We start from the raw sequence: 11946 nt of genomic DNA, 5'->3' as shown, positions 1-11946 counted from the left end.
AGATTCTATTTGAGAATCAGACCTGTGCTCTGAAGGTTGGAGAACGGTATTTGTTCTTCTTTCTACACACCTAGGATGGAATATTAGTGTTAAAAGGGACTTTGGTGGTCAGGTGGCCTCACTTCCTAAGAAGTCAAGAGACTAATGGAGAAGCTTAAAGTCACCTGGTCACCACATCATGAATGAAGTCTTTTGACTTCCAGTTCAGTGCTTTCCTCTTTACCCCTATAGTCTCTTCCAAACCTCAGAATCCCCCAGTGTTATCTAAAAGACTCCAAAGCCATGGAAATGGTTATCATAACAGGAGAGCTACAGGATACTTTCTCAGCTCTCCACCATTTCACTATCTGTGTAACTTTGGGAAAGTTATTTAACATCCCTGAGCAACATTCTTATCTGTAGGACGAAATAGTAATAGTGCCCCCTCCAATAGGGTTAGAGAGATTAAATTAGTTAACACACGCAAAGCATTTAAAACATTATTGTTAGTCTCAGATCTTTCTCCTTTAATAATGAGCATTTAATTGTGTATACATCTAAATTATTTGAAGGAGCTGTTGCTGTATTGGGATTCAAGAAGGCCCTAGTTAATGTCTTTTTGGTATCATTATTTTGATATATCCATGTTCTTATCTAAAACCTCATTTTGGAATTTTTAATAAAAATCCAGTGAGGGGAAAAATCTCATCTAATAATTTCACTCACATATATTTCACTCTTGGATGACTTGAAGGGAAGCCCAAGGAATATGAAAAACTATAAAACTTCAGTTTTATAGTTCCAAAGATTTCTCTATTATCGTCAAGTTATGTTTTTAAGATGGAGTAGGAATAAAGAGATTTCCATCATATTTTACAAATGTTTGCAACACTGTGTGTATGTGTTTGGGTGTTAAAATAAAAAGAAACTTTCTTCATAATCTCTTAAAATACCTTTAAGGATAGTTAATTATAGGTTTTCTGATTGATTGCCATGGGATTGTTAGCTCAGAATGCAAGAAGTATTCAAATCTTCTGATTTAATGGATTAAAAAATTTAATTACACATTTAAAGTCCTGATTACACCCTAGGGATTTTATTTGCTTATGAAAAGTTAGACTATGAATTACAATATTGCAGAATAATTTTCACTTCATCATATAAGTTTTACCACTCATTCCACAAGTGATTTGTAAAATTTTGCAATACCTAAAAAACTTTGATACTACATTACAAAAAGGTACTTAAATATAGATGAGAAAGATAGATGTTTGTCTTCTCCTTTTGATATTGATATTAAATAAAAGATGAAATCTTTTTATTTAAAACCAATCCCTCATTTCCCCCCACAAACACAATAAGTACATAGCAATGTGAACGAAGGCTTACTTTAGATCTGTTATTCAGTTCAAATGTGTGTTAGGAAAAAGGTCTATTCTGTGTATAAAATATAACAACAAAAAAAGGGAATTGTAAATAGAAAAATAAAATATGTAGAGGAGACAAATATTCTGTGCACATAGCTTTAAAATCCCAATAGGGAACACTTGTCAGGAGAGACTACACATTCATTAACTTAAACATAAATTCCCAAAGAGCAATATTCCAGCATGTTAATTTGCCACAATAGGTTTAACCTTTGAAATCAGTCCACCAGGCTTTACCAGCAAGTAGCATCTTAATTTTACCACCTAACAGTTCAGCAGAAATGGAATAGAGATTTTCATACAAGTGTCTTAGTAACACACTTTCCTAGATCGTAACGGAGCACCTACTGGCATTCAGGCAGTTCACAGGTAAGGAAACTCCTTGTAAGTATCATCTCTTCACACAGTAGCAGGGTCTTAAGTGGAAAGGGGCTCTGTTCACTTTCTTTTTATCACAGGAAGGGATTAGATAGAATTGGCTGATGAAAACAGCTTTTTTTTTTTTTTTTTGAAATCAGTTAAAAACTCTAAAGTTATGAATAAAAAGTAATGCAGGAAAGGTAGCTGGCTGGGTTTCCTCTCTTCTTTACAGTGATATGGTAAAGATACAAGGAAAATGCTTAACACCCTTTAATTAGAAAATCTGGTCCCTTCTCTTGCTACAGGGCTCAGTTTGGAATAAAGAAAAAAAATTTTTTTGGGCTGTAGCTTTAGTAAACAATAAATGATGAAAATTATTGTCTTCAAGAGACCTGACAACTCAGAACGCAGACCTGATCACATTGATATTGTCTACATTTCTCCACAAAGCTTGGCAATGAATAACTGAGCCCTATTTTGGTGGAACAAGAGGAAAAAGTACTAGTTCCAGCATCAAAACAAGGTTACGAAAACAACCAATCAACACCAAACCGTTATTTTTTCTCCTGAATAATAAAGACATCATGTTTGCATATAGAACAGCTTTTGCATTATTGCTCTACGTATAAGAATATATTAAGGAACTTATAACAGACTGCACATTACAAACTTAAGGTTCTTTGGTGAAGAATGAAAGAAAACAGTATTTGAGCTTTAAAGAAAATTATGTCATCCATTTTCGCTTTTATCTATTGATCCGTTGAATCCTCTCACAGAGCAGGGAGAGGTACTGCGTGAGTTTCACCATGGCAACGATCGCCACACCCCCGGCCATCACACAGGTGGGCCAGAAGAGGGAATGGAACAGCACGTTGGAACTGTAGAGTTTGGTTAGGATGACACTCTTCTGGTTTCCTTCTGGGTCAGAATAGCAGGAGAAGTGTTGGTACTTCCTGAAGTTTTCCATGACAACATTTACCAGGGACATGGATTCTTCAAAGTTTTTTCCACACTTAGGTATATAGGAGCACTGGGGAGAATGAGATAAACTGTTACCACAAGATATTCTGAGTGAGTGTGTGTGTGTGTGTGTGTGTGTGTGTGTGTGTGTGTGTGAGAGAGAGAGAGAGAGAGAGAGAGACTTGGGGGGGAAGGGGGATATATTGTGGCTAACTTAATGACCTGTGAAATAACCATGGGGATTATTCTTTTCATATTTAAACTGGTGCTTCCAGAAACCTTAAGAAATCACACACTGATTAAAATCAATGTTTTAAAGTATCTGACCAAGTTGTTTCTTGATAGCTTACCCATATATTATTTAATTATTGATTAAACTCAAATGATGAATATGTTAATTAGCTTGATTTAATCATTCCACATTGTACACATAAAAGAAAAATGACTCCCAATGGACCCATTTTGCCATAGCTAAGGGTGGTGGGTTTTAATGATTCCCTATTGAACATATTTCTCCACGGAATCAGAGCGCCAACTTTTCCGTCTTCTGTCTGTCCACATCTGTTTATGTAATATCAAAAGATACAGGTTCTTTCAGGGAAGTAGTTTACCCTTATCTTTTTGGCTAGGCTTCATTTTATTCATTTAAATAACTTTGGTTACCTTGATACTGTCAAGAAAACAGCTGCACCTCTGTTGAACTGCTGAAAAAGGAATCTTGGAAAGTGTAGGAATATTTAATAGTTAAAGAACTGTGATGAATGGATCATACCTGCCAAAGTAACTTCTCTCATAAGCCAAGGAAAAATAAAACAGAACCACGTCACTGTTTTCTTCAATCACCACTCACCTGAGAACTTACAGTTCCTTTCCTTTGATCTTTTTATCTCTCATCTTTCTTTCTATCTCTTCTACGTGTCTCTCCTCTCTTTCTTTCCACACACTTACATCCTTTTTTTCCTTTGTATTTCTCTTTTCCTCCTTTGCCCTCCCTCCCCAACTCCCACCTGCCTTTATATTTTTTTCTCTGTTCCCTTTTCGTGTTTCTTTTCCCTGTCTCCTCATTCTCTCTTCTCTGGACACAGATGGAATTAACTAACTTCTTTGTAGTTTATTATTATTATTATATATTAGACATATGGACAAGTTTTTCCTAATTTAAAAAGAGGTCTTTGAGGAGATAGAAACTCTGTGACCCCTTTTTCTTGATCTATAAATATGCAGTGACAAAAGTGATAGAATAATGAGGATATTTTTAAAAAAAGTTGGGAAAAACATGATTTAAGTTACTTTCCTGGGAGATATGAGGGTCCATGGTTAACTCTTTTCCCTTTCTATGGAAAGTACCTCCCAATAGAAAAAAAAAATTCCAGCCCCTTGTTATATAATCAAATGATTAATTTAACTAATTCATCTCAATTAAATTGGTTTCTAACAGGATCATTGCTAATCTATATAATGTTTTAGTGTAAATTAGAAAACTCTGCTTCCTCTTCAAAACACTATTATTTTCAGTTGGAAAACTATCATAATGAACTGATTTTATACCACACATCTTACTACCATTTAGCAATTTATAAGTTGTGATTCTAAATATTCACATCTACGACTTTTACAATGTGATTGGTACCATAGGGTTGTGCAGTGCACAACCTGCATAACTATCTGCAGAGACACAGATGAGGTGGGCTCTGGATGAAATTTGAGGTATATTAATATGAGTTTTGGGATAGAATCCTGGAATTTCAGAGGAATTTAGACCTGTAGATTTCACAGGAATGAAATATGAAAGAAATGAAATGAGTTTTTGCTGGAGTATAGTCTTTCCCCTGACTTTATTGGTAGGCAGACAGGCATCTTGCTTTGTTGGCTGAGCTGTAATCATTGAATTACTTGATTATAAACAGCAGCAAGGTTCTTTGATTAGTTAAGAATGGAGGATGAGTACTGCTGGTATTTATCATACATGATGCTTAACGTGGCTGGTATTTATCATACATGATGCTTAACATGATGTTCTTATGGCAAGGTCTGGTTGACACCTTGAAATTTAACCAAACTAACCATAAATGTAAATACACTTGTATATGTAAGTACAGCGGAGAGCTGGTTCTAGCACAGCCTTAAGGTTCTGAAAGTATCTTCAAGTAACCAGAATTTCTCAGTGAGTTACATCTTAGCATAAAAATTGGCCTATGACCATCATAAAGCAAATTTCCTACCAGTTGGATACCTCTGGATTGAAATAGTGTAAGGTAATATGAGGGTATCTCTATTTTTGCCCCACTTCAAAGTTTCACAGATCATGTCTTTAAAATTTTTAAAAATGTTTTTTGAAACAAAGCACTAAAAAAAAAAAAAAAAAAAAAAAATCACAGACAAGCCATTTGTGGTTGAATTCAAACTGAGCCAATTTAGCACTACACTCTCCCAAGTGAACCATGGGCCGACCCCTAAACTGAGCCAATTTAGATTATGAATGATCAGGTCTCTGTTTGTGCCAAGATAGTTTATAGTAGTAGTTTCAGTGGCTAACAGTACTAAGTTACTGAAATGATCTCAATAAAAGTGGCATTACATTAAAAATGGAGTTTATTCTTCTGTTATACTGTTGTGAATTGATTTGGGTTTAAAATTTGTTTTGAAGAAACATCTGTCAGCCAAATGGCAATAATTCTGTCACTAGGTCAGTTTCTTCCAAATAAAGAAAGATATAAACTACCTTTTGAGACCATCTAGCATGGTTGTAATACAGGAACTGCTTACTAAAGTTTAAAACCATCAGGGTCTGAAATATGTACATTTGGGCTGGCCAGGTGAAGCATGTTCTGTGTATGGTTGGACTTGGGTCCTCAGGGCCAGGGGCACATGGCGGCGCAAGAGGTAGATGCTAGTGGAGAAAGGATCCTCTGCCCTGGTGTTTTTAGCTTTTCCTGACCTTGTCACTCACCACTTTTCAATGGCCACACAAACTGACTCCCACCAGACTGTTACTGCCTCTGAAAATTCTACTGTATTTCAATCAGTCATTTACTTTTATTATTGATGGGTCCTTTTGTGATAATGAGTGTATAAGGTAGTATAACAAGCTCCTGACTTGCGTTCAGGAGATCTGGTTACTGTGTCACTGTGTAGGCAAGTTATGTGGCTCCCCAGAATCAATTTCTTTATCTATATGATGGGGTTGATAGAGCCTTCCTGGCAGGGTTTTAGTGAGGATTAAATGATAAGTATGCATAAAGCCTCAATTTTCATTGACACGGTTTCCTATTAGAATATCACATTTGTCCACATGATCTTCTAAAGTCTTTAATCAAGTGCCACACACTAAACTATGAAATCTCTATGAAGAGCAAAATTAATAGCTATATGTTTTTCACAGGTATGATCCCGTTCAATGGCTCTTGTTTCCTGTTCCTTGTCTTTTTATCTCAGGAGATTTACATTATGTTGAATTCTATGCTAGGATTCTAGGATTCTGTTTCTATGGCTCAAACTATAGCCACGTGTATGTTCTTGAGGCTGGTGTGAATTTGGAGTGAAGATTTAGTTATCTCATGATTTTATCATGTGTTTGGAGGATAATTTTATGTGGTTGGTTTAGAATACACAGAATGCATTTTAACAAATAAAACTTTGCTAAGTGATCTACACTTAGTTGGAAAAAAGTAAGGTAGCTAGAAAAGACGAAGATCCTAGCATTTTTAGATTGTACTTCTATTGGGAGGTGTGGGATAGGAAAGATTCAACTGTTAGAGTCTGTATAATACATAACACAAAGAAACATATGAGTAATAATTTTATATACACAATGCACTTAAGTACTGATCAAAATATGTTAATATTTTTACAATGGCTATAGGTCATTCTCCTTTTGTGCCTTAACATAGAAATATATAAACCTACCAAACCTCTGAGGCAGCCATTCAGTGGAAGATTTAAATTCACATCTCTGTTCTTAATCCTGAGTTTTGTTAATAAGCCTTACTGCTTTCCCTAATACCTTAGATTCTCAAAGGACAGAAACTTCTCTTTAGCATTGAAAACCACAGAGATGGCCCCATGGGTGTGTCCTTTCCTCTTTCAGTTGAAGAAACCTGAGTCCTATGAACATCTCCTGCTCATCCTTTCCCTCACACAAGCAGTGAAGGTCCAGCAATTGCCATCTTCTCGTCAATTTTTTGGGAAGTGACTGAAAATTTTCTTAGCCTCACTTTCAGAATCTTTTACAAAGAATTATTTTTATTCTCATGATAGGAGTTTTGAGAAACTACCTGTTGGGCTTTTCTTAGACACGCTTCACTAGGAACATGGGATGTGAAGGGTGACATGACTTCTTCCTAAAAATATAAGATGTGGGAGGGGTGAGGGCAGGAGGAGGGGATGTCTGGCTGGATAATCTCCCAGACAGCCTTCTTTTCCTTGTGATGGCAGGAAGGGAGCTATCAATTTCTCAGGACCACCATAAGGGAAAGGTTTGTTCTTCATCTGCTCTTTGATAAAAAGGGAAGTATCTTATTCCAGAAAGGGACTACAAGTTTAATAAAATCCAATCAATACTTATTGTCTCCAATGTGCCAGGCAGCATGCTACATATAGGTGTCAAGAACATAAACAATACAAGATAGACAGAAAGAAATAGAAAGAGAATACAGAACAAGGGTGAGGTGATGAATTGGGACAGGAGTGTGGCTACAAAGGCTTTCAGTAAAGACTTTACCATCACAGAGGTGGGCCACAAATCTGCTGTAAGAACACATTCCTAGCCAGGATTTCCTAGACCACAAAGTGCATGAGGTAAACAAACAAAAATCACAAAACCAGAAAACATTGGTCTTGTGAAACATATTCTTGGATCCAAAGTCAGTTGGAACTTTTTCTAGTGTTTTCAAGCCATGTATCTTGTGCACGTATTTGTTAAGCATTTACAATGTGCCAGATTTTGTGTTGTGTGCTAGAGAATAAGACCTAATCCCATATTGAAAGAATGTAGAGATCAGCAGCAGATGGCCTCGGGTTACTCTGGCCCCCAAGTATATTTTGAACTTTTGAATTCTTTGAACATTAGTGATGGACAGAGGAGTGGAGAAAGTAAGTTGGAATTTCATTTTTTCCCCCTCTTTTGGGACTTTCTGCTCCTTATCATCCATCACTTTAAAAAAAGTGAATTCTTGATAATACCAAGGTCCAGGGTTCGATCTCTAAACTGGCTAGCTGCCACAAAAAAAAAAAAAAAAAAAAAAAGTGAGTGCCACAAAATTTAATTTAGACTTGTTGAGTCGGCACTTCTAGTATCTGCTTGATTTTGGCAATCAGGACTGTGTGAAGTTTAGTAGAGGAAAGGAGGACAGAATCCACACTCTGCTGTGCACAGCTGTTTCCTTCAGTATGGAGACAAAGGTCCCTCCAGAGACAGGTTTTCCTTTCCTGTTTTTTCCCAGAGCTCTTACATCTATTACGCCATTTCTGCTTGATTTGGAGTAGAGAAGAAGCTTAAGAGACCTAGGAAATCCACTAATGAGATAGAAGCCTCCTGGAGCCTTAGGATTAGTTTACCCAGGATAGTTGAAATGATGCAGCCCCAGGGTCTGTGATGTATCTGATTAGTCCTAGGGTGAGTCAGATATCTGATCTGACTTTGATCTTTGACCATGGTCCTCTTCCTGCTTCTCTTACTGATGCTCAGTGAAAGCTTCTTTCTGGAACAGTCTTCCTTTCACTGTGCACAAAGGTGTCCTCAGCAGTCCCAGAATTCAGTTTTGGTGAGGAATGACTAAACTTTGTCAATCACAAAAACACTTCTGAATCTATGGTTCATAGGCAGTGTCAGCAAATGTCTAATAAGTATCCTCAAACCTAAAGTGCTAATTACAGGGATGTCAAATGTCATATTTCAGGGCATGTTTACCCCTTTTCAGAAACACTTTCAGGATGAACTTGTATCTGCTTAATATCCACTCTGTGTAAACTGGTGCTGAATATACAATCCTGATCTTCCCTGGGGGTCACAGATAATTCTATTCCTTGTTAACGGCCTTTTACTTGATCTTAAACACCTTTTAGAATATGACGGAATGGTGTGGATTCTTACCTGTTAACCAAAATATGCCATTGGAAGATACGTATTTCATAGAATTTGGATTCTCAGAACTCCTGTATTTACTCTCTCAAGAGGATGCTCTAATGTTTTTCTCTTTAAGAGATAGCATGATGAGGTAAAAAGGCTTAGATATTAATTCAGACCTAATTAGTTAGTAAATGTGTGACTTTGAGAAAATTTTATTTCATTTTCTGAGCTCAGCTTTATTACTATAAAGTGGGGATAATGATGGTATCTAACAAGTAGTGTTACCATATAATTAAATAAGTTAGTTTATGTAAAATATTTGGTACTACGCAATGCCTGGCACATTGTAAGCTCTTGAAAAAATATGGATATTATTATTTAGGAGTAGGGTGTTAGTTAGGATTAAATGAGTTGATTTTCATAAAGTTTGTAGCATAGTACTGGGCACATAATACATAGTAGGCACTTAATAAATGTTGAGTCCCTTTTATTTCCCATTTAGATTCTCAACCTCACTTTATTTTCTTCTCCTTTTTTTCTTACCTTACCAAAGCTTTGCAGAGGAACTTAATGCTTACAGTCTTTGCTTAGAATCCCAGGATCTTATAACATCCAAGTTTGAAGCTAAATAAAATCTAAGTAGTGATTCTGTCACTGTCTGGAAACATTTTTAATTGTCACAGCTGGAGGGGGAACGATGCTAGTCATGTAGAGGGTAGAGGTCAGGGATGTTGTGAAACATCTTGCAATACACAGGACAGGCCCCCACCTCACCCTCACAGATAGCAAAGAATTATTACACCCAAAATGTCAATAGTACCAAGGTTGAGAAACGTTAATCTAGATGTGTATATTCTTTGGACTGAGGGAACACAGAAGGCTTCAGAATGGGTGACAAAATGTGGGCAATACTGAGTTTGAAATTGTAAGCAATTGGCTAATTTATAGAACTTATTATCCACCAAAAATAGCTGTCTTCCACATGACAGTTATATTTAAATACTATATATATGGTATTATACCCTGGGCCCCTGCTTCCCTTGGCACAAGGATGTCACTAGAATCATAAATAGCAGTTGAGTATTAATTCACTATGGTTATTGCTTGTGAATTCCTCAATGCTGATTTCCTTTGGGAGTTTAAAACCTCTTTTACTCACCAGGGATTCTCAGAATATGCCCATCTGGTTTGAGGGTGGATTCAAAGTGCAGTTTGGTGCAAAACAAGAAACTATATTCATGTTTTGGTAACTGTGGGGAAGACCATTATTTTTGGTGAGCTCGTGTGTGTGTGTGTGTGTGTGGGGGGGGGTGCCAGGAAGGGAAAGTTGACATTGAGAATATTTTTATTTATTTATTTATTTTGCCAGAGATATCCTGAACATTCCTCACATTGCATGAAGATGGTTTAATAAATTTCTGACATAAACAGTGTATTTTAAGTATGTATATTTCAGATTAAAAGCAGAGGCTAGCTATCCAGAGAGAAAGAATTTCTGGGCTAGGAAGGTGAGCTAAGTGTTTGGTACCTTTTCCCCTGGGATCATTTGCTGATTGTGGAAGGGGGCTAAGAGTTTAGGAGGCCGCATGGTATTTTTAACAATCTTATGGAGTTATGGGCAGGAATCATCATCAAGGAACAATAGGTACTATCAAGTGGGTGCCCTGATGACTCCCCTATTCATTTTGGGTTGGGACTGTGAAGGGCACATCCTAGGAGTAATGGTCAACCTAAGTAGATAGGTCCTCACAGGGTCTGCAGTTCAGATTTGAAATCTCAACTTATGAAGTCAGAATAAGATGATTCTGAATGGCTGTTGCCCCTGGGGCCTGGCAGAAGCAAATAGAAATAATTTTTGAAAAAGATGACATTGTGAAATCTTCCTAGGCTCAAAGTTATTTTTATAAATCATTTTGCAAATATGATATCTGAAACCTAATAAAAAATAATCAGACATTACAAGACAACATGAAAACAAAGAAGAGGAAAAAAAATAGAACAGGAACATAGGGGCTTCAGACATTGAAGTCATCAAAATAGACTTTAAAACAACTATAATTTTACTTTTTGTGTGGAATGACTTAAAAGAAAAGAATTAGAATATTGTGGGAAACTGGAAATGATAAAACAAGACCCAATTGGATATTCTAGAATTGAAAATACAGTAAGAGAAATTAAGAACTCAATGCACAGGTTTAAGAGTAGATTTATCAGAACTGAGGAAAGAATTGCTGAACTAGAAGACAGGCAAACATCCAGAATGAAGCAAAGAGAGAGTAAGACACATAGGGGATACAGTGAGAAAGCCTAGTATATGGCCAACTGGAGTGCCAGAAGGAGGAGAGAATGAGAATAAAGGCAATATTGATGAGATAATGACAGAGAACTTTCTAAAAATGATAAAGAATATTAAGGAACAGGAAAGAAGCCTTGGAAATGTTAAGCATGCTAAATAAAAATAACTGCGCACTTTGGCACTGTGATGGTCTGAAATATATAATTAGTCTTCATCCCCATTTCTTGGCACACAGCTTCTAAAATCCATACACTCTCCAAAGTAATGTCTTTTTGTATGCTAATTAATTTACCAATGGCTGGCAGCCCCTCTGTAGCTTCAGGATGGGGGCTAGTCACCACAAAGACCAAGGCAGGACCAGAAGGTTGGGACTGTCAGCCCATATTCAACCTCCAGATAGGGGAGAGAAGCTGAAGGTTGAGTTGATCACCAACGGCCAATGATTTAGTCAATCATGCCCATGTAATGAAGCCCCCATAAAAACCCAAAAGGACTGGGTTCAGAGAGGGCATGGAAGCTCCTCATTTCCTTCTCGTATACCTTGACTGGTGCATGGCTTCATCTGTATCATTTGTAATATCCTTTAAAATAAACTGGTAAATATAAGTGTTTCCCTGAGTTCTGTGAGCCATTCTGGCAAATGAATTGAACTCAAAGAGGGGGTTGTGGAACCCTCAACTTGAAGCTGGTCAGTCAGAAGTCCTGGAGGCCCAGACTTGCGACTGGTAACTGAAGTGGGGACAGTTTTGTGGGACTGAGCCCTCAACCTTTGTGATCTGATGCTTTCTCCGGGTAGACAGTGTTAGAACAGAACTGAATTAAAGGACACCCAGCTGATGTCCACTGCAGATGTGATT

General features: G+C 37.0%; 1 protein-coding gene across 2 annotated transcripts in view; it reads right to left on the bottom strand.

The window, feature by feature from the left end:
• Window positions 1-1250: 1250 nt before the first annotated feature.
• The window catches only part of KCNMB2 (potassium calcium-activated channel subfamily M regulatory beta subunit 2), a 272703-nt gene continuing 262007 nt past the window's right edge, over window positions 1251-11946 (bottom strand). For both annotated transcript variants that reach the window (XM_063113316.1, XM_063113317.1), the window contains exon 5: window positions 1251-2796. In XM_063113316.1, the coding sequence (XP_062969386.1) occupies window positions 2512-2796 (285 nt within the window). In that variant the 3' untranslated portion in view covers window positions 1251-2511. The remainder of the gene's footprint in view (window positions 2797-11946) is intronic.

This window comes from Cynocephalus volans, chromosome 1, assembly GCF_027409185.1.
Source record: "Cynocephalus volans isolate mCynVol1 chromosome 1, mCynVol1.pri, whole genome shotgun sequence".
Classification (NCBI taxonomy): Eukaryota; Metazoa; Chordata; class Mammalia; order Dermoptera; family Cynocephalidae; genus Cynocephalus; species Cynocephalus volans.
This window is presented reverse-complemented; position numbering and strand designations above follow the sequence as displayed.